Genomic DNA, 24,160 nt, shown 5'->3' with positions numbered 1-24,160 from the left:
CACTACACCATGAAGAAAATCACAGACAAAATGGCAGTGGCTGAAGAGACTTGTTTCTGATTAAAACATCCTTAACTTTGAGAAATTATTGACTGTGCCTATGGATGCCCAGTTGGCACAAACATGTAGGGGTAGTACCTACAGGATGGTCAGATTAGATCCAGAAACAATGAAAAATTCAAGGTAAGTTGCCTCTGTGTAGTTAATGGCAGCAGTTTTTCACTGCAAAGCAGAGCAAAACACAATCTAATGGAACTCTCAGCTGTGTTACCTGGGCAAACTACAGCTATCTACTGCCACTGGCAGGGAAAGGAGCAATTCTTTGTATTCCACATATGAACTCAAAAATCATTGACTGAACATGACAAAACACACACAGACGTAAGGCACCTCCTCAGCAAAGCTGAATATCACCAACACAGCACATGAATGCCTCTCTCAGGGTGAGAGTTTGAGCTCATGTCAGAGAGCAGCTTTCATAACTACTCTATCCCAGACAAGAAAAATGTGTCCTGTACCCTGTTGTGACAATGTGCTGAAAATAATAAAAATCCATGAATGAAGCTTGAATACAAAACTTAAATGAGCTTCACATGCAGAATGTAAAATACAGACATAACTTTATGGTATAAGGAAAAACACTAATGACAAAATGCTGCTGTTTCACAAGTTCTTTACTATGCCAAAGTCATTCCTGCTGTTAATTAGATAAATTTTCTGCTCAAAGTAAGTAATTATTATTTAGAAATTTAGGGAACAATTACAAATGAGAAGGTATTGGTTCTTAAGTGTATAACTACAAATTTTAACAGTAAAACCTTTGACACCAAAGCCAGTAAAAACACTGTCCTACAGTCCAGGTAACTAATGCACATTTTTGTAACATCACATCCCATATATATTTACTTTTAATTGGCCTTTTAACAGAAAAAAAAAACACCTCTAACACACGAAAAAATGCTTTTTCATATAAAATCACATGGATTAATATTCATTTTGTTTAACTTTGAAATTCAGCTTCAGTTTCGACATGAGTATCCTTTTAACTACTCTTTATGACACACACAGAGCATATACTGGTTGCTGTAAGGGAAAGGCAGCACAAAGTCAGACACCAGGGAGGGAAATCAAACAGAATCCCACTGCTGATGCAGAAGTTGCTCTTTGTTTTGAAATATTCCCCAAAAATGCTAACAGAAGTCTTTCTTACAAAGCAGTTGGTTTACAGCAGCAAAAGAATTAAGTAAAGTCTGCTACAAGAAATGAACAAGTCAAGTGTTTCAACCAGTTCTTTTTTCTGTTCCCCTAATAAAATTTCAGCTTTCTAATCCAATTCATGTCCATTTAGGTTAGCCCACACTAAGTTATGCTGACTGTTACTAACAATGAGAGCATAGAAAGCAAAATTTAATTCTGATTCATTTACTTTTCAAGTCAGCCACTAACGCAGTCCTCTGGAAAAAAAAAAAAAAAAGAATTGACGTGAATATGAGTTATATTTCTGAAGCTAGCTGGCACAGGAAAAAAACACACTAAATGGTTTAACCTATTTTAAGGAATGTTTAGCTCCACATTATCAGAAATGATCAGAGCAGACCCATGCAGCTGTAACCCGAGCCATGTTTTATGAACAAGGGAATACAAACAAGACAAGCAGCTGGAGCGGCCCCACACTCACTGATGCACATCTCTCTCCCTACAGCTATGAGGGCCATTTTGTCAAGCAGGATGGAGCAGAACAAAAGTGGCTCTGAAAGCGCCGTTGCAGGCATGCAGATAACTCCATATAGATGTCCAGCTAAAATTACCAATTAGCTCTCCAATCGGCTGCAGCGGCTTCGATTGGTTTGTAAGGGAGCCGGGGCTGGCGCAGGGCAGGCCGGCCGGCGCCGTCCCTTTGTCCTCTGACACAGGATCCCGGCGGGGCTCCCGATCCAGCCGCTCTACCTGCGGCACTCCCACAGCCCGCTGCTGAGCCAGGGCAAACTGCACCACTCGAGAAGCTGCTGACAAAAAGGAACCTTTATGGGCCACGCTGCGGCTGCACTGGAGTCGGAACAATTTTATAGCTCATTATTTCTCAAGGTCACATCCATCCTGGAGGGTTTTTAAAGAGACAGTTTGATCTAAGTAAGAAAGCAATACTGCTGAAAAACAACCTTCCAAGGAAAAATCAGTGACATGAAACTCAAACCAGCCACAATGCAACTCCCGTTACCTTCTCCTCCTCTCTGTTCTCATCAATTCTCTGATCACCAGTTCTGCTTGTCTCTCTTTTTGGCTTCCTTTCTTTTCTCCAGCTTTCATTGATTACTCTGGTTGCCATGTATTTACCTCAAAGTTGGACTTCTAGTCTCTTCAACTGTGTGATCCTATAAATGACTTTATAATCAACAAAGATCTTCAAGAGTAGCTACTGGGAACAACCTTCAGCCAGGACTCAGGTCCCAGATAGGCCCACTGTAATCCCACTGGAAAGAACGAAGTGCACTTCGGAAAGCCCTTAACCACTTTGAAATGTCCTTTCATGCATTTATTCTCCCATTCTCAAACAAGGAAGAGGCAAACAGGGTAGGAAGACTGTAGGATTTTAAGGTTACTCCAACCCAAAATAATAGCACATGCATCAGGGAAATTAATTCAGTCACATCTGTACTTTACCTTATTTGACAAGCTAGAAATATGGGTCCTATTTTACAAACCATGGCCACTTTATGCTAATGCTACAATATCAATACTGAATATTTCAGTTTATGTATTTACCAAAATAAACTCCATTTTTTTTATACTGGAGCATGTTTTTATAGCACACAAACTAAGTTCCTTCCTTTTTTGAATGTATGTTTTCAAAGTTAAGTGGGTGTTTCAGTAATTTGACACAAAAATTGCTTCAAAAAATTCCTCGTAGCCTTTTCATACAGTTGAATTACAGATAATTAAAGCCAGCTCTGGGGTTGGTTCAACCAATGTGATTGTCAAAGTGATTCTTACAGCTTTGGGAAAGGATGAAAGGAAGCAGCTCCTCTAGACAAAAGACTCTCCTTATATCAACTTCAGGATGTAGCAAATAATATTTTCAGCGAGCACACGGTTTCCTAGACCCAAGTGTTAAATGCACCACATCTGGCTCAGCTCCTCATTGATGCACCTTCGACATGGCAGCCACAATCCCCTGCCTGACAAGGATGTGCTCCAAGGACCACAACCATTTTCAAAGGAAATTTTCTCCTGAAGAGTTAATGCAGTGGCACAAAATTTAAATACACGCACACACATATACGTGCCTGATGCAAAGGATGGAGAGGCAGGAACAGGGATACCCAGACTGCCAACTAAAAGACGTGCTAGCTTTTCTGAATAAAAAAAGACCTCGTCTCTTTCTTCTGTAAGACTGAATGCTTGATCATGAACCCATTTTCCTGTCCTCCTCTGTTGACTCATCCATGGAAGATGACAATGATGAAAAAGTAAAAGTCCATAAAGAGGCAGCAGGAATGCTCACAAAGATTTTCACTAGGCACAGGCTGCCACAATGCAGCCACAAGCTATTTATTTAGGAAGATATTTACTGTTGGCAAATATCCCCAAATTCAGAACTAGAAGATGTATTTTGTGAGTGAGTGCTACGTGGCAGCCTTGCACTCCTCTGCACACTCCAGCTGCAGTACTGCTTGTCCCAAATGCCAGCAATGGCTCAGATGCATTAGCAGGGGTCTCAGTCAACATGGAGAGAGTGAAATCAGTGGAATTTGCAGACCCAGGCCCAAAAGCAGCCCTCAGAGAGGCTCCTCTCTGCTCCTGGGAGGCCTCAATCAACTCAAACCCTCTCAGACATCCCCTGACCCAAAGGCCTTAACCAAAATTGATTCAGTTGGTTCTTTCACTGAGGAACATCATGCAACGTGTCTAAACTTTTAATGAAAGCCTTTAGCCACCTCTTCACCTTGTGCTGTATGTGAGGAGCAGAACAACAGAACTCTGGCTGCTGAATTTTCCATTTCATAAGAGAGAGTAAGAATCTCAAGCAAAATTAAACTGTTTTCACTGAACCAGACTGATTTAAGAATGTATCTGTAAGCTTCAGAAACAAGAGAAGGCCAAAACCTTCCAGAAACACACCAGAAACTCTTAGAAAAGACAAGAGATGGTACAAGCTCTACGTAATGCTAAACAGCAATGTAAAAAGAATATAGAACTAAATGTTTACATGTTAAAATTCAGCTTTTTTTGAAAGGAAAAGAACAGCTGAAGCTGTTAATTCATTCTAGGAGGAAGAAACCTCCAAAATTAAATTAAAGGTAGTTTGATATTCTTCTATACTTGCTGTATCATTAGTTGTTGGATCCAGTTGCTCAAACTCTACCAATAAAGAGTTTACCTAAGTGTGTAGTGTTTCTTTTGATATATACATGCACACACACACATATATAAATACAAACTCAGTTGCTGAGAAACCTGAAAACACCATAGAAGAACAGCAGCTGAAGACATCTGCTGCATTAACTAAAACTGACTACAGAATCTGCCTTCTACCCATCTACAGATCTTTTGGTCTTAATACCTTTTATCATACAGGAGATTTAAAGGCATTACCATTTCTGCTCTGCCTACGCTTGCCACCCAAACCCAGAAAACAGTAGGTAAAACATTTATATAAACATCAGACACACAAAACGCCAGCTAATATAGAGAATATCCACACAATTTGCATTTCAAATGTTGAAGGTTACAGTCGTATCTACTAGGACATATTTAATCTTTTGTCACTATTGCACAAGCTGATTTATGTACAGTAAGATGATGCTTAAACTTGAGAACTCTTCATTTATTTCAGAATAATTCAACCATGTTCATTACACCTTTCCACACAAAGCATCCAAGCCATATCTATATATCCACATACATGATTTGAGAGTTCTCAGTTCCAAATCAATAGCAGAATACCAACTTCAGCAGAGCCCAAAGCTGAGAAAGTACACACAAGCACTGATCCTCTTACACACACTGCCACTGTTTGGATCCTCACCACAACCCTTCTGTCTGCAGTTTCAACCACAAAGAGCCACCAGAGCCCTCTCCCACTGGGCAGCATCAAGCATCTTCAGTGACAACGCAATCGATAAATCTGCAACAGCTCGTAAAGACACGGGAGAGCAAAAGGCAAAAACACTAAAAAACCCCCAACTAACACTTTCATACCAGGTTAGACAGAAGGTCTAAAATGCCAGAAGGTGTCACGTTTCATTTTTACATGGGTCTTCTTAGAAGACAACCTTTATACAACTACAGTGTTTAAACAGAATAGCACCTGCCCATCTGACCAAGACAGAAAGTTTAAAGAGTCAAAATTAAGGAAGTTTTTAATAACATTAATTTATCTTAAAGGATTTTTCAAAATACCACTTAAAAATGAAGGAAAGGCTAGCAGTGGGACCATTTTGGTTTCTTATTTAATATTATTTCCCACCTATGTCCAACAGTCGAAACTAGAGAAACTGGACTGTCAAAACCACCATAAAATAATGGCAAATAAGAGAATTTATAGAAGAGAAACATTATTAGTAAAAATTCTTCGCAAGACTAAGCAGTTTCACACTTCATAACTTAATTAACAGAAATGACAGTAATTGATCAAAAGAATAGTCATAATTTAACAGTAACCTGTAAAAGAAAATTCCAGACAAAAAAACACAGCACAAACCATATTCCAGCTGCTTAGGTAAGGCACACTTGTGCTGAGAAAAAAGATCTTTTGAAAGGTAAGAGTAACATTACATAAGTTTCACAACATTTGACACTGGACTGTCCTGTTAGCTCATTTTTAGTTTTTTTCGCTTCTGTTTTGCAAACAGTAACCTGATCCACACAGATACATCCATCATTGTCAAGAGTCTGCTAAAATGAAGACTTTTCACTCAGGCTATGTCGTATCCCCATCCAAAAGCAGATCAAGTAGCCTGATTAAAATGTTGAACGATATCTAACCCCCAAAATATGTGATAATGATACAAATACGCTTCTGTTCTTTCAGTCACAAAAGTTTAAAATGCTAATTTAATTACAATGCAAGGCTGGCTGACTTTCTTAAACCAAAAAATTCTACAGAGAAGTTTCCTGAGCAGGAAGATAGTTCAGTAACAAAATGTTAAATTGTGTTAGACCAACCGAGATTTGGAAGCCTCTGAGCTACTGTTCAGCTCTCAAAGCTGCTTTCAATGAAATGTATTTGTACGCTAATCTCAAAAGCAATTTGGCTGTGTCTGATTACAGCAGAGAATGAGATGCATAGGATAAGAAAAAAGTTTACTTAAATTGATATATGAATTTTTTTACAGTGATTAGATAATCATTTCCAGAATGTGTTGAGTTTCCAGCCATGTTTAATATGAAAACAAAGTCATCTCTTTAACATTTCTTTTATAATGTATTCTGACTTCTCTTAATGCTTGTGATAAATTCCATTGCCAAAGCATGAGTGATTTTTATTAAATGACAAGGGTATTTCTAAAGATCTACTAGAAAATCACAATAAAATGTGAACCAGATGCATAAGCTATTGCAAATCCAGGTTATTTGAAACAGGGAAGTGTCTTACAGTGACATCCCAACCAGACATTGCTTACACTCGACCACCAATCACTTTCTCAACAAAGGCAGAATGAGAAGAGTGATAACTATCACTGCAGAAAGGGAGCAGTGTGTAATTAAGCCACTTAACAGCAAGCAAATGAACATGAAAAAGGCTGAACTGCAACAGTGCCACCTACAGTAAAGGACATTACCGGAAAAAGAAATCAATCAGCGTTTAGTCACAAAAATAACAAAATCAGAACTCAATAAATAAAATCTGATTTCAGCAAAAAACTGAGCTCTAATAATATTATGTACAACATGACAAGTTTTATACAGTTTAAAAATTAGTCCTTGGTCAAGATGAAAGCATTTTCTTAAATATGAATACGTATGTCCTCAGCTTTCCTACTTAAAAGCCTACACAAAATGTAAATGAAAAAGTAACATGTTTCTGAAGCTCTAATTCCTCATTTACTTCTTTTCTAAAATATAAAAAAAGCCAGATAGAAGCCAGATAGGCAAAGACAGCTGGAACATTACCTTGCATTCCACCACACTCTGGTCTGATTCACATGTGACATAGATTTCATCAACGGCCCGCCGGAGGTTGTCAAAGAGGAACGCCCAGTACCGAGCCCGCAGATCCACCTTTCGAGGCTGCCTGGTCTTCGTTGGGCTCTTGTCAAAGTTTTTGTCTCCAGCTCCTGCTGCTGTTAATTTACAGTCCAAGGTAGTGTTCTGAAAACAAGAAGGTACAAGGGGAAAGGAGAACAACGAACAGAAGTATGGTAAGGAGTTGGGTTTCTGTGCAACACACCTTTCATCAACATATTGAAACACCTGTAAACAAGAACTTCACTGAAGACGACTACATCATTGCACTCGAGCTTTTTAACACACACTTTCTTAAACATAGGCAGCACTTATGTTCAACTAGATTCTGTTTCTTTGACAGTTATAATACTTGCATTCCACAACAGTATGAGATACTCTGCCTCTCAGCACACTGGGAAGATACTTTTTCTAATTACACATCCTGTATTACTTTTTCTGACAGATGTGTATATCCAGAGGTGAAAATATCATTTTACTAAAAAACATACCAGCAATATTCTACCAAAGGGAAATTCTATTACCAAGACATTACATATGACATGATTGTTTTTAAACCCTCATGGTAAAGCATGTTAATGCCAGTGAAATGCTGATGTAGCTCACCCTAAAACACAGACTTAAACCACCCAGTACTGCTTTGCTGCACAGGTGCAGGGGACAGCCAACATGCTAAATGGGATGGATGTGCAGGATATTCCAAAGGGCTCTGAAGCACACCTATTTGGCTAATACCAAATCACCACTTGGTCCTATGACACTGCCCTTATTAAACCTAAATTTCTCTCCCACAGAAGAAAACGAACTGTAAAAGGCTGCTACCATAAGCTTGTGCATTCCACAGCCAGTGGACAAGGCACCCTCAGTAAACACCAAGTGACACCCAGCTGTGTGCTACCTCGTGATGGAGCTATTAGCTGCCCTGCATTCCACAGCCAGTGGACAAGGCACCCTCAGTAAACACCAAGTGACACCCAACTTGTGATGGAGCTATTAGCTGCCTATTAAGGTATCTGGTTTGGGTTGGCTTTTTACAATCACGTATTTAATGGCACCTTTAATGTAGTTTTGATGCACTGGTCCACTTGAGGCATGTATCTGCAGCACACCAATTCTTACTGGAGTACTTTTGCAGGGATTAATGCAAAGTCCCATTCTAAATGCTCTGCTTTGGTGACTGAATAAGAACAGTCAAAACTGACACCACAGCTGACAGTACACAGCTTTTGTAATTAGAATATCTAATCACTAACAAGAAACAGTGTAATTTTCAAAACAATTGGCTAGGATTCAAGCCTTTTTGTCCTGTACCACACACCACTAAACAAATTCCACTTTGCACTTAGGGAGGAAGACACAGTGCCATCAGAATGGTTACGCTCTCACCTGCTTTTGTGGTGAGATGCTAATTTTTCTGTAAGAAGCAGAAGAATGGGCACCTGATTTACTACAATCACACCAACATCTCTGCTACCCTTACATATATCTCCAAGTGCTCCAACTGTACTCCAGATGAACCTCAGTTAATGTATGCGCGAGAGTCATGCTCAGAAAGATGCATGGCATAAACAACCAATGAAAAACAATTTCAGAAGGGTTTAATATTTTTTCTTCCATTACATAAGTCACCTTTTAACAAACTGCTGGGAGAAGAGATGCTCCTAGGCTGAGGCCATGTGTAAAAACATTTAAAACAAAGCTTATATTCTGGCAAATTTATTGCTCCTTGAAACTACTGTTTATGATGAAGCAAGCAAAACTACAGAATCATAAATAGCTACATTAAAATAACAGTGCTACCTGTTGCTGTCTGTATGTATAAAATGTGACCTCAGGAAAGTGATTAGGTTTACAGTCATTCAGCTAATACTGTTGATTAAAAGGATCAGTTGTTTTGGAATGGGAAACATGCATAATTCCCACTATTTGAAAGATACGTGTTCAAACCTATCTTTAATAGACAATGTTAGAATAGAATGTTTTGATATTTAGCAATAAATGTTATCCATCTGCTGTATTTGGCATCCATTTATCTTCTCTCTTATGTATCAGCCACATTTTAATGAGAAAAACACCTTGTATAGGCTCTGTAAGCCACAGCAGTTCCATCATTACCCCGTAAGCAGACTTTCAGGGTCTCAGTAAAACCTAAGCAACATTTACAGCTACCAGTGCTCCAGCAGAACACCTTTGAAAGGATAAAACCCTCTAACCTACTTGATTTCTTGTAGACACTATCACACAAGCAGGTTAGTATTAAATTAGAAAAAGTATTTTAACTTGCAGCCATAGTTCAAACCTTCAAGTGCAGAAGATGCAAAGCTGATGTACCTTTGAAGTTAACAGACAGGGAAACACCACTTCTTCCACTCCAAGTAACCCAGCGTGGAGGATGAAAGTGATATTAAACTGAATCTCTTCGTGTTTTTTAATTTTTTTTTCATTTTTTCTTTCCTCCTAATAGTTTCAGTAACTTCCCTTGGATTTTTGGAAAGTGTGCAATGTATATTTATACTCCTGGGATGCCTAAATTTATTTAATGTATATTTGCCAGCACCCTACTGAAAGGAAGATGAGGTTGGTAAGATCATATGAAATATGAAACAGCTCTTGTAAGTTTATTTTCTTGAGATTAGTGGCCCATTTATATGTAAAGGAAAGTCAAAAGTGAAAGCTCAACAAAACTAAGCCAAAAAAAGCCACCAATTATAGCAGTATCCAGTGTCTGGAAAGCAGAAATAAAGGTGCTGAATGCCAAATTGAGATGCCAAGATGCACAGACACTCAGCAGCGTTCAAAGCTTAACTGAAGCCACCAGGAATGCAATGTGTCAACAGCAGCTTCAGCACAGCAATCCCACACTGAGGAGCAACCAAGCCTTCTCCTGAAAACTCAGGGTTCACACAATGCCCAGGTGAGACAGAACCCAAAGTGCACTTTGCTCTCCATCTCCCTCTTCGGGGGGCACACCCTGCCAGGGAGCCCCAGCCACAGCACTGACACCCCACGTGCCACACCAAGGGAACCAGCACACACCTGGTTTGTAATGCAGCAGTGTGTGAGCAGAGAACAGCTGCCAAACTGAACTGGGAAAGTAACATGCCTGTGTTTTAAAGATACAAATGCATCCCTATGGAAGCACAACATTTTTTCTTTTTTCAAAAAATAACATCTTCCATATTCTTTATTACCAAATTCTGACAGGCTGCCTCAAAACATTAAATGGCTAAAGCTGTACTAATAGCTAAATCCATAAACCAAAGAAAAACAGTGGCTAAAAATATTAAACATGAGGAAAGATTGAGGTATTACTTTTATTAATGTAATAAAGGTTGTCATTCACAGAGAAAAAAAAAGCCTTAATAAAAATAGGAGCAGTGTCTTCTGTACATTCTCATTCTAACTCGCTTTCCAGTCCTAACTCTTAGAAATTTTACTCACCTGGACTCTTCTCCAAATTAAGATATAGTGATTTGAGCCACTAACACATGAGGTCAAGAAATTTCCTTTAATTAGAAATTGGGAAGAAAGGCAACCCTTGTATAAGCAGCATACTTACAGCAAGACTATCCTATTTCATTTTATTGAACAGCACTTTCCTTAAAATAACTTTAATGCCAATAAGTCATGTGTGCAGAGGCTGGGAAGTGCCAAAAGGAAAGGCTGAGGAAGATAACCTAAATTCTGGCAATTTTAACTTCTGAATACTTTACTGTGAAACTCATATGCTTTAAAAATACAATGTATGCACAGTTTAGAAAAGTATTAATCAGCCACCAATATACCAGTGATCTCACAGAAAAACAGTGTTATGTCATCTATTTTATGTCACAATAAGAAATGAGCAGATACCTGTTTTGCAGTCTTGTGTGCTCCTTGAGTCACCCTTTTTGTTTTTCCACCAGATTGCCATTTTGATTTTCCTGTGGGAGAAGCAACTGTTTTAATCAACAATAATGATTTTAATTAAATAGAGCACTCTCAAATGCACATATCTCATCTTGCAATGTACTGAGAGGGGCACAATTTCTGGGTTAAGACGTTTGGCAAATTTTAGATTCAAAATATATATTCCACTGTTTAGAATGTGAATAATGCCAGAAGACACTAGAGAATGGAAAAAATACAAGAAAGGCAAGACACACAGACTTCATTAAACAAAGGTAAGCTTTGAGCTCTCAGTGCCCCTAAAAATCATATAATTGCAATCTACATGTCAAACATTATACTAGTTTTCTATATAAATTTTAAGAAGTCTGCTTTTGATTGATTGCTCAATCAGCTATTACAGAATTAAAACAAGAAATATATTTGTTAGGAAAACCAAATGTAATGATTTAGTTCTTCTGGAGCTGTTCTGCCAAGAAAGATGGGAAAAAACAGAACTTAGGTCAGGATTTAGATCATCAACATTCAGATAGCCACAGGAAGAGAGAAAAGCATTCACAGAACACAAGTCATTCTCCTTTAGACCTGAAATCCCTTCTCAAACATACCCGTCTTCCTCCACTGTTTATACAAAGTGACTTTAGCAACTATGCTTCCAAAATCAATTTAAATTCCCCCAGTCAGAGGGGGTGATTCCAGGTCTCAGTGCTGCAGTGGTGGCAATTAACTGATTTAGAGTTATCTTTGCACAGAAAAATCTGTCTTAGCCTAGACTAACCTGATATGTGTGCACTTAATCTTTGAGATTTGCTATAGGGTAATGTAAAAAGAATCCTCCAAGTATCTAAACTTGCACAACACAAAAATCATAGAATCCAATTACCAAAAATGTAAGCAAGCTAAGACAAAACAGTAACTAGGGCCAGAGTTTTCTCTAGCAAAGATTACATCCAAAGAGAAGTTTCAAAATTATTTAGCTGGATGAAGCCAAGCAAAGCAATGCATTAGTTGAATACAGTCCTCCCTAGACCATGGAGATCATTCTTAAATTTCAGAATTGTCCAGTTGAGTTTATAACAGTTGAGGCCAAATTCCCAAATGCAGCCCAGCTGTTTTACATTGCTCTGGTTATGTAAAATAGCTGCAAACCTGTCTTAATCAAGCAGCTGTACAGCTGGTTTGCACAGCTGGTTTGGATCACTGGCTATTCCAGGCAACAAGGCTTTTAATTTAAAACAAATTAAAAATTATTTGCTTGATAATTCATTTTTAAAATGCTACATTAGCCAAAAAAACAGGTATAAACTAATATATTAAACTCAATTTAGCAGCATTCAGGAAAAAAAAAAAAAATTTAGGTACTACATGTATAAAACCTTCCTAGTCACTAAAAAGCTTGAACTGGGGAATGGTTCCATGGTAGACTTCTGATAACAGAAGTATTTCAATCACCCAAGTCTCTCTTCTGATGTGATTTACATTCCACAAAGACACTGAAGACAATGGATCCTTATTATGGCATACGGGACTTGCACAGTGAAAAGGCTTGCCACAAATACTAGTTCACTAAAATTAAAAAGGGGCAGAGGAACACATCAAGTTGCAGACTCTTTAGATTCTATAAAATCCAGAATAACAACCCATCATCTAAGATCTGTGAAATGTCTGAACAAGTCCCTTCTAAAGACAAAAGCAGGTTTCCAGGCACTTCCTATATGGGGCAGACATTTAGATGCAACACAGCAGGTTTTGCAAACTTATTATAGTGTGGGGCAAGGACTAACTTTTTCTTAAGGTGTGTAGGCCAGAAAACTTTGCATTTTAGCAGCAGCCTCATTTTCAAGCTTTCTTGTTTCTCTTCTTGTTCATTATTTTACAATAATGGCTCTGGTAATGAGAAGATTATTTCTGCTTTTGTCCCTCTATACTCCCAAGCAGTGACAACACTGCTCAATGGCTGTTTGTATGTTCAGGATGACTGGATTGTAACTGGTGTGTAGCTACAGCATGCTGACATTGCTAAGAGATGGACAGACTTCAGTGACACCTGAAGGACACCCCCTGCTAGCAACTGACTGAATTGTAAGGAGAGAATAACTGTGACCCAACAAGATAATCTCCTTTAGCTATTAAGTTGCCCATGTGAAACATATAAAGTATCAAAGTTTTGCAGCATTGGAGGAGCTAGAGTCATATTTTACACTAGAAGTCCATTTCCTCCCTGTCTGATGTTTAAATATGAAGCACACAGGGCTCAGGATTCGTGAAGTCTTCCTCTCCAAAAAGCAGAGGTGCCAATACCTGCCAAAAACCCCCACTGACAAACTATTTTCAAAAGCTGTCTTTTACCTAACAACCTCAACAACCATCCTGCTCACCTCTCTCTTTGGACAGTTTTACTGGTATGGGAAATGTGGGAATTGCCTTTACATTTAGGAGTTAATTGAAGCCTTCATTTCTGTCCTGGCTATGGCAGAGAGCAACTGCACATGTTGTTTCAATGTTTTTGACACTGTTCATCATCACACCCTCAGCAGAAATGGTAATTTTCAACTGAGGAAGCATACTGAAGTTTCTGATCCTATTATGAAGGACATTTTCTTACAAGTTTGTAGAGCAGCAGAAGATGCTATTTTTCTAACTGTACTATGCTAAGGATCTGAAGAAACTACTGCCTTCAAGCATGGATATAACTGAAATTCTCCACATCTTCCACCTCTAAATTGAAGTACAGCAATATATTTTGCACAAAATTAATTTTATAAATTACTGTCAGTGTCTCATCCAGAATATAATGGCCCTGTATTCACCTACCCACACTAGACTGGACTCCCATTCGTTCCAGTGAAATTCAAGGTTTGAAACTGATGAGCCTTAAAGAATTCCCTTCCCTCCCCACTACATTCTGCCAGGTCCCATTAGACCCATGCTGCAAGGGCTCACCACAATGTGTGCAGTCAGGACTCTCACAGTGCCTCACATGGCCAAAGAGAGCCACATTTCATGACTTTGATCACATTCCACAAAACTTATTTTCTGCAGCAGTCTCTTGCTAAAACAGTGGAATATGCTGCAAGCTCCCCAAAGTGTGCCAGGTACCTTTCAACCACTAAAATATGTTTCCTTACCTGGAAATGCTTAATCTGCAAATGAATTCTGTATGGCAAGAGCCCAGGTCATTTTAAACAAATAGGAAATAAGAAGAGAATAGTCACCAATACAAGATTTTCCAATTTTTTTACACATCTCAAAGTTCCAAAGGTATCTTACCATCTATTAACATTTAGATATCAAGCCTCTGCAATTTTTTACCTGTTGTAATCCCTAAGATTTTATAATAAAATTTGTGTGTAGTTGCTTGTCTGCATTCAGTTGCTTGTCTGCCTCAAACTTCATTCTAGGCATATGAAATAATTACCAAGGAAAAAATTCTGAACCCTCCACTGGAATTATCACAGCTTTCCAAGGTGGGCAAAAGCAATGTGACAGCAATCGGTGACTGGTGGCTGCAGGTTTGGAATGCAGATTCCATTCCGGAGACAGAATACCAGAAGAGTGAATTTTTCCATTTCAAGACTCCTCCTGAGACACCAAACTAACCATAGTGTTGATTAGTTTATCCAACAGAATTTGCTGTGTCCTACTGAATTCTGTGGAGTATTTGAATTGCACTGATTGAAAAGTGTTACAGTCACTCTCTCTCCTAGACCATCACCACCGTGCCAGGGATTTTGTCATGGCATTGATCTGTATTCATAATTAGAATTTCAGGTCTGACATAACTGGGGTGCACACTGCTCCAAAACACACAACAGATGTACCACCTGCCATTCCAGAAATCTTTTTCCTTTTTATGGAAATACTGCTTACTGGCTGGAACTATGTATTTACAGAATGGAATCAGAAGGGTTTGATTTCTCTTTTATCTGTGTATGCTATATAAAATACACAAGTCTTTCAGAGCAAGAGGAAAAAACGGGAAGAAGAACACAAGCACACAATTTTTAAAGGAAATAGAAAAAGGATACAAATGGAAAAGGTGAATTCAGCATTTTAATTAATCAATCCTCTATAAAACCCTCTATAACCCTAGTAATAAAAAATGCTCATACCTTCACCGAGTCTGGAAAAAAAATCTCATTATGAATAACAGTATATAATTTAAAATGTTAAATCACACACTGGTGCTGCCAAATCAATACCTCTGAACATTACAAGCAGAAGATACTGCCCAAACACAAAATTCTGCTTTGTATAGGAGAGCAGCAGGATTGGCTCAGGCACCCTGAACCTTTGGCCTGATTTACACAGCCCTTGAACAAGTTAGAACTGTCCTAATCCATACCATTGCTGTGCTGACAATCCATAATATTGTCCCCTCAGGGACACAGCACATATGGAAGGATCAGTACAAAATGAACCAGAGCTCAGTGACACTGAAATAAACCCCCCCCATGCCAGGCAAGGGTCAAGAGATAAAGGATCTGGCTCTGCCAGGCTTTCACTAGCCACAAGTTCCTTTTCACAGGGAAATTTTCCATCCAGCAATAAAAATCAGATCCTTTGCATTGTGCAAAAAGGTCAGCTTATAATTTAATTTCAAGAAATATTAAAAAGAAAGCACCACTGACAACCTACAACAGTGCTAATACCACCAAAAGAAGGAAATGAATACAGCTACTTAGATTTTAATTACTGTACATAACTACTATTTAATGAAAGCTAAAAATTCACTTTTACATTCATTTATCATGGTTTAGCAGAAATTTTTAGAGCAAACATTCACCTACAACTCACAGATATTTTAAGGAAGAAGTGTTAAAGTTCTTAAAATAATATTACAAGCAAAGTAGTATTCAAAAATAACAGACTCTTTACACAGAAAGTATATCAACCCACAAGTTGCTCAAAAATACTACTGGAAATACACTGCATGTTCCCTTACCACACACACATTCATATCACTACCTTCCCCAGAAGTGTAATTTGGAATCTGGAAATACTTTTGGCCCCAATTCTACTCTGCTTAAAGACAGTTTAAACTTTGCATCAGACATAGGGTGAATTGTCTTGCACCTTAAGACATAACATTTGTTAGAAATATCTTTTCCACTGGCAGAATCACAGAACAGCTGAGGTCGGAAGGAACCTCTAGAGATGGTTTAACTCAACCTCCAGGCTGCCCAGAGCTATGTCCAGGGAGGTTTTGAGCATCTCCAAGGAAGATGATGCCCACAGTTTTCCAAGGCAACTGGTTCCCATGTTCAACCACCTTCATAAAAAAAATTTACCACCAGCATAAAAAAAATTTACTTTTAGACACTCAAAAGCTGCAGCACCTGGACAGGGACATGCAGTTACAAAAATATTTGAGATGAAGTTCTCAAAAACAGCATTCAGACATCTGGAACAGCTTGAGTAGGATAAAAATAAAAGTCAATTCCTGGCTACTTAAGTCATCATACCACAAGAGAATATTACAACAGTAATAAAACTGTTCTGAGGACTTGCATTATGGAAAGCGTCCCCACATATCCCCCTCTTTAGAGAGTCTTCATTGGCATTTACCAAAGCTGAAGTGATCCCAAAAGAAACTTTCAAATTTCTTTGTTTTAGAACACAGAGAGCAATTTGTTAGATTGTTCTAAGTCATCCCTACAATTCTGAATTCCCCAGTTACAAGAGATCACTTTAGGACAACATCATTGTGTTACACAACTATCTCAATAATATCAGCAGAAGAAAACAGTCTTAGATGTTACTTGCAGACAAATTAAAACAGTTTTTATTCTGCCACTGGAAGGTTTTACAAAGTAATCTGCCAACTGCAAGGCATATTTTGTAAAAAAACTTCTCAATTACACTATGTATGCTAAACAGAACATTTTTATATAGAGAAATTTTACGTAAGGAAAGTATTTCCAGATGAGCAGCTCCAGTTGACAGAGGAATGGAAGTGCAAAGACCTGGAAGACTGTTAAACACATACCATCATCTTCCTTGTTTTCCAGTGGGACACTCCAGGCAATCAGGTTCCTTGCTGTCCGTCCCTCTTCTGCCACTATTTTCCTCACTTTGTCATGGCTGTTGGAGCGTTGGAAAGAAGCCTGAAAACAAGAAATACACGGATAGGCACAAAGAAAGAGAAATCTTTGGTTTGACATGGTTATTTCATCCAGTATGTGGCTACACTGTCCAACATGGGTGCACAGGTGCTGAATTTTCCTCAAATATCTGAAACAGGTGTATGCATCCATTTTCATCCCCATTCTTCTGCACAGAAGCAGATTTATTCATCAGCACGTCATGGAAGTTACTACCCAGCCCTCAGTATGGGCACGTTCAGACCACATCACTTTCATTTAATTGCTTGACAATGCTACTGGGGCATCACAGCAGACTTCACAAATGTTTTAATTACCCTGTGTCAATGAGAACTAATTATACAAGCTAAAGGCAGCACGAGACCAAAATACATGTGTTGGCTGATTGGTGAGAACCTGGAGAAAGGCATGAGCTGTATAGGAACCATCTGAAACACGCAAAAAATCCCAGCTCTCTCACTGAGAAGACAGGAACATAGAAAGTATTTCCTGGCAACTGTGATGGGCTGTTACTACAAAGCTGGAACCACTCAAAGACAGAATAAGAGACACTGGGGATGCACTTCATTTACCTAATAAACACAGTTCTTTGCACTTGTGAGATGCACCATCACAAGACATTTGAAACTAAATGCATTAAGAAGTATTTGTATCAACTGACAGATGTCAATCACATAAAAGCTTGCCTCTTCTACAGTGTAGGAAAGTTAATCCTCAGAAAATAGTTTGCAACAAAGCCAAACTACGCACAGTGATGACAAATGTCTGTACTGTGACAGCACAAAACTGCTGAGTTAAATAAACCTAACAATTATTTCAGGCACAAACAGGCTGATTTTCTATAGAACTAATCAGGAGGCACGTTTTTCCTCTTTTCATTTGTTACCATCATATTGCTCAAGCCTGCAACTACTTCTACATCTTTAGAAAGAAAATACAGTAAAATTACACTAAAAACAAATATAGAAGATGAGTGCCTAGAATTTTTTAAGGCAGCAGGAAACATAACACAAACAAGAAACTCCTTTTACTTTAATGTTATCTAATAGTTTTTAACTTGGGCTTCTCTCATCCAGATGCCTTCAGTTGCCTTTTTGAAAGTTACAGTGTGCCATCTAGTGCTTCACAGACCTGCCCAGAGACACGACCAGGCAACACAACAGAGGAAAAAATAGCACTGCTGAATCTCTGAAGTTTTGGAAAGCAGAGCAAAACTACATACCTTGGCCCAAAGCAACTCAAATAAAGCACATAAAACCCCCAGAACCTGTACAGAACTGGCTCTAGTCTTCCTTATTCTATACAAATAATTGCCTAATCTTGCTGGGAATTTTTAGTAAGAGCAACCATTTCTGCTGTAGCAAGTTTGGTTTGGGTTTTTAATCCCTTGTTGCTTAATGATGTGAGTGTAAAACTTTGCATTAGTCCACAACAAACTAACTTTCCAAATGATTTATTTTTATACAAGCCAGAAAAGCTTAAAAGAAAGCAATAAGTAACTCATCATGACATTTCAAGGTGTGTTGTATAATGAAACTAGAGCCTAACTTAAAATTCTCATCTCTGTAACTTGGACATCAGTCAAAAGGGAGGCCCAAACAGGAGTCAGCAAAGAGGAACTGCAAAGCCACAAGAAGTGAGAATTGTTGTGCCAAAGGCAGGAGTGGCTACCAACAGCCTTTTCTTTTGACAAGAGCTCACTGCAGTCTCCTCCCTCATACATTAACCCCTGGTGTTTAACTGCTCCCTCACCCTGAATCCCTGCTATTTGCTACTCAGCTATCCAAAGAAGTTACCTTCTGCCACATGCTCTGCATACAATCAGCCCTTAGGCCAAAGGAGGGAGCGGAAACTGCTCAGCCTTAAATAGCAAATGTTTGTTATTTAGTCTTGATGCTTCTTTTCATGGCTATAAATACTAAAGGACCTTTTATGAGGATTCTTTTTTAAATGATGTTCATAGATATAAATACATTGATGCAAACAAACCGACCAGTTTCATTCACTCATCCCCAAAGAAAAGTCATTCAGCTCTAAGCTCAGCTCCTTCAAAGAGCACCACACTGGCAAGTGTGACCAAACATTAAGGTCTTACACTACAGCACAGGTTGGATGAAAGCAGCTTAAAATGGGAGTCAGTTGAAAAAGAATGAATGCAAAAACCCCATACACTAACACAACTAGAAATTATGCAAAACAGAAGAAATGCTCAGATTTATTCTACTGTAAAATTCCTTTTTGAAAGTTCCTCTCTACAGTGTTAATGAGTAACATTTATTAAGCTCCTAGAATCAATACTTTCATAGAAGGTACAAATGAACTGATTTATTAATTAATCCCAACATGAAAATTAGTTTTTCTTGCTGTTGAAAAAATACCATACAGTGTAATAGCTACTGAATGTCTTACCATCATGTTATAGCCTTCCTCTGCATCAACAGGCTCACTTATTACATTTTTGGATGACCCCATTGAGTTTTCATACCTGTGTCAAAAAAATGCAATTAAATATTTTACCTTAAACCATTTCTAAAACTACTTTTAGCCTGCTGGCAGCTTTTAGGTCATGTACATCAGATAAGCACAGTAAGGTTGTCAAAAGATAATTTTATTTGTAAAGTGTTTGCATTGCTCCTTACTAAAAACAGCCAAAAGTCTGAGAAGAAAACAAAACAAGACTGACACTACAGAAAAATGTAATTTTATATGTGGTTAGACAGTAAACATTACAAAGACTATCAAAACTTTCAAAAAAATCATTGCATGGACTGCTCTATCACAGTGATGCAAGTAGAATAATCTTTCCTGTGACAGAGAACTGGGCAAGCTGGTGATCAGTTCAGAAAGCAAAACAAATCAGAGATGCACTAACAATCATCATCAGCTAATTAATGACAAAGTAAAATAAAACTGAAACTTCTGTTCTCATGTAACTATAAGATGTGAAGGCTCCTGCACAAGTCAGCTCTGGCAAAGTGAGTACTTTATGCAGCTGTAGCACAGAAACATTGCTACAAATGAAGAAAGTACACTGGGGTAAATACTTATAGGTTTATCGAGAATTTCCAGAACAGTGTTAACCATTCTGAAATAAAGTTAAATCCTTGGCTTCAAGGTTGATAAATTCTAAACAACTGCTGATTTGAGTGCAAACAGTCTAATCTTACTTGTCTGAAGAATTGGACACTAAATGGAAATTAAAGACACTTCTAAATTATTCAAAATCAGGTTAAAAAAAATAAAACAATATTAACCTTTAATCAGATCCAAAGTCAGATTTTGTTGGCCTTTACCATGAATGACACTGCTTTAAGCAGGCTGTTCACCTGTTCTCACATTACATAAATAGCTGAATTTTCTAAAAGGATATACCCCAGCCTGTGCCAACAAGCCCAAGGATGTCTGTATGCCTTAAAACAACCTACTAACGCCAAACAAATGAAAATGTTCTGCAGTTGGATGAAGGGACTTTTTGAAAACAAAGGTTGTACTTCTGCATCACTTCAGCCGCCAGAACAGACCCACCGCTGAGTCTTCAAACACTGAAGCATCTTAGAAAACATCTCTTGTACACCAAGCTGACTCGATTGTAATCGAGGGATAATAAAAGCTCATTAAACTGACATATATATTTGAGGAGAGAATACGAGGATCCACGTACTTTCCCAGTAGCGCAATTCATTTGGAAATAACGCAGAAATATGAATCTGTATTTAGAGAACTGCACAGAGAAGACAGACCCTGCGTACACTGCGAGACCTTCTGTGCTGTCAGCCGTGATTTTGTCTCTGACAGCAAAGGAAGACCACGGGATTACGCTAGGAACGACGTTAGTATTTTCTAAGATGCAAACAGTCATACACCATGTGGCATTTGACATGGGTTCACAGTGAATTTCCTCAGCGCGGGTGCCTCTCCCCCCACACACAACTCCCACTCTGGACAGGTGGGCCTGTACAGCCTGAAGGACCGGCGGGGTCCCAAGCACCGGGACGCCCCTCAGGCTGAGTCGGAGTCTCCCCACAGGCAGTGCGGGAACGCCGGGAGGGGCTGGCTCAGACGGACAGCCCATTTCTCCCTCAAGACACGGCCTGACCCACACCCACCGCTCCCGGTCGCCTGTAACAACCAAGCTATCCCTGCCCCGTCTCGCCGGGCCGTGTGGCGGAGCCGCCCGCCGGGGCTGCGGGGCTGACGGGGGGTGAGGCCGGCCCGCCGCCATCTTGCCCGCGCCNNCGCGCGTCCCGCCGCGCTGACGTCATCGCACCCCGCCGCCACCGCCCGCCCGCAGCCGTGCCGGCCCCGCCTGCCCGCCCGGCCTGCGCATGCGCGGCTGCCGCCGGTGAGGCGGTGTCCTTACCTGGTCCCACCCGCCCCGCCTGATGCATGGCCGGCCCGCGCCGCTGAGGCGGTGCCCTCACCTGGCTGCACACCTGGCTCCACACCTTCCACCCGCCCCGCCTGATGCATGGCCGGCCCGCGCTGCTGAGGCGCTGTCCTCACCTTGCCCGCGCCTCGCCCTACCCTGAGGGTTCCCTGAGTCGGTTCCCGCGGCCCCTTGGGCAGGGTCAAGCTCGGGGCTGCCCTTAGCCCCTGAGGAAACGCTGGGTCACAGAATCGATCCGCTTGGGAAAGGCCTCTGAGACCATCGAGTCCCACCTATGACCGAACACCACCATGGCACCTAGACCAAGTGCCATGGCTAGTCTTTCCTTAAACACCGCCAGGGACAGTGACTCCATCACCTCCCTGAGCAGCCTGTTCCAAAGTCTTATCACTATTTCTGTGAAGAAATTCCTGCAGATGCCCAACCTAAATCTCCACTGGTACAGTTTGAGGCCATTCCCTCTCATCCTGTCACCATTGCCTGGGAGGAGAGACCAACCCTTATCTGCAGTTGGTAAGTTGTGGAGAGCCAGAGTTCCCCCACACCTCCTTTCCTCCAGGAGCCCCTACAGCTCCCTTGGCTGCTCGGGGTGCTCCAGACGCTTCCCCAGCTCTGTTCCCTCCTCTGGAATTCCTCAAGCCCCTCCGTGTCTTCCTTGTAGTGAGGGGCTAACCTCTGACCGCAGGGTGTGAAGTGTGGCCTCAGCAGTGCCCAGCACGGGTCACTGCCCTGCTGCTGCTGCCACAGCACTGCTGCTACAGCCTGTTGCCCACCAGCAACCTTGTGGCACACCTGGGCTCATGTTCAGCTGCCATCAGCCTGATATGGCTTCCTGTGCCAGTGTGATCAATGAGGTCATGGCAGTCAGCCCCTCAGCATCCAGCCCCTCCCCACTGCTGGGAGTGGGGGGAAAAGGGAACAGTAAATAACTGTGTGCAATACATGGGGTACAGGTATAACACAGGCACTTAATCCTGGGGTGTAACACTGAGGTGTGATTTGGGCTACTGCGTCCAGCTTGCCCTCCTGGGGACATGTGGGGCTTGTGAAGAGGCCAGCCTTCCTTATGGGGTCTGAGACCTGGGAAATGTGATTTGTGAGGAAACACAGGACAAGTGGAATCTATTAAAACGAAAGGAGATGTGGTAGGAGTGTTCAAGCATGTAAAAGCATGATGTGAAGAGAATAATTCGTTTCCCTTGGTGTGACAGGAATAGCAAGAAGAAAGAGGCCTAAATGATAACCTGGACAGCTCAGGCTGTCATCTCAAAAACATTAAAAGTCCTGAAAGGATGGCAATAGATGGCTTAGGAGATCATACATGCTTCAGCTGGATCTGCAGCAGCAACAAAATCTCTCAGAAGCTACATCACTCGCCCGTGGTTCAGAGCAGAGAGCTGAGCCATGAAGGTCCCATTCCAATTCCTCACAGTGCCATCCTTTGATAATGCATTTATTATTTATAAGCTGCCTGCTCAGTGTGTGGCTGAGCTGAGTGCCCTGATACTGTGTTGCATCAAATCATGCTGTTCTGGTTTGATGCCAAATCAGATATAGCATCAGAAGAATCTCCTTTTATAACCTATTTCCTCAGATATTAATAACTGCACTAAATGCAAAGAACTAGAAAAACAGGTCAGTAATGTCTGCAGAGTATAAAATACTTTCTGCAAAGTCTTATGAAACAATTAGAACATTCAAGAAGTCATATGTGGGTACTACTAAAGCAAACTACTGTCACTTTGAAATCCAAACACAGGGTATTTAAATGTGATGATCTTTATAAATAAATTGCTGCTCAGTTTTTTTCCTTACTTAAATCTAAAATCAACAACTTTTATACAGGAAAAAGGGAGGATTATCTTTGCATGCAGGTCTTAGATAAACCGTCTCATGCAGCTTAAAATGTTGACATGTGATAATAAAATAAGGGGAATATGTCAAAATGGAAGCCTATCTAAATAAAGCTACTGTCAATCAATTTGTTCTGACAGTGTATAAATGACATACATTAGAATAAAATGAATCAAGCCTTATTGAAGTCGAGCAGTGATTTATAAAACTGAAATGTAGAAATGTCAAAAACTTACAGTGAACACCAGATGGATAACTTGACTTGTTAGAAATAACTGTTCAGGAGCTGGGGCTTGTGCTGCTGGACAACTGCTCTCATGCTGACAGTCCAACAGACCCAATTATACTTGCAGATCTCACAGAGAAGAAATTGTGTTGAACATGACATTCTAACATTCTTTTTTTTTTTTTTGTTACCAACAGAATGGCTCCAAATAGATTTGTGACACACTGCATGTGATTTGGCTTAAGGGAAGGGCAGATTTTCCAGAAAAGTCAGGAAGTTCACCACATAAAAAAGTTTTTATATAGCATGACTTGTATTCTGATTTTAAAATAGCTTCACTGATTCTCCCTTTTAACTTACAATAGTGATGTGTTTGCTATGCAAGTGGTTAAAATAATGGAGGGAACAGAAAAACCTCTCTTTTCCCCGCCTGCATTCATACCAGAATGGTCTTGAATTTTATTATACAACTGGTTTAACTGTGTGCTGGGAAGGGTCTGGATTGTATTTTGAGGT

At 40.0% G+C, this 24,160-nt stretch overlaps 1 protein-coding gene across 1 annotated transcript in view; it reads right to left on the bottom strand.

Moving 5' to 3' along the window:
- SCAPER (S-phase cyclin A associated protein in the ER) overlaps positions 1 to 21,370 on the bottom strand; it is a 135,718-nt gene extending 114,348 nt beyond the window's left edge. The window contains exons 1-5 of the mRNA XM_041489801.1: positions 21,284 to 21,370; positions 19,587 to 19,662; positions 17,063 to 17,180; positions 11,038 to 11,108; positions 7,114 to 7,311 (exon numbers count right to left, since the gene is read on the bottom strand). Coding sequence (XP_041345735.1) covers positions 7,114 to 7,311; positions 11,038 to 11,108; positions 17,063 to 17,180; positions 19,587 to 19,649 — 450 coding nt within the window. The 5' untranslated portion in view covers positions 19,650 to 19,662; positions 21,284 to 21,370. The remainder of the gene's footprint in view (positions 1 to 7,113; positions 7,312 to 11,037; positions 11,109 to 17,062; positions 17,181 to 19,586; positions 19,663 to 21,283) is intronic.
- Positions 21,371 to 24,160: the final 2,790 nt, after the last annotated feature.

Source organism: Pyrgilauda ruficollis, unplaced genomic scaffold (assembly GCF_017590135.1).
Source record: "Pyrgilauda ruficollis isolate IOZ18807 unplaced genomic scaffold, ASM1759013v1 scaffold96, whole genome shotgun sequence".
NCBI classification, from domain to species: Eukaryota; Metazoa; Chordata; class Aves; order Passeriformes; family Passeridae; genus Pyrgilauda; species Pyrgilauda ruficollis.
Note: the sequence above shows the minus strand (reverse complement) of the source record. Positions and strands in the feature narration are given on the sequence as shown.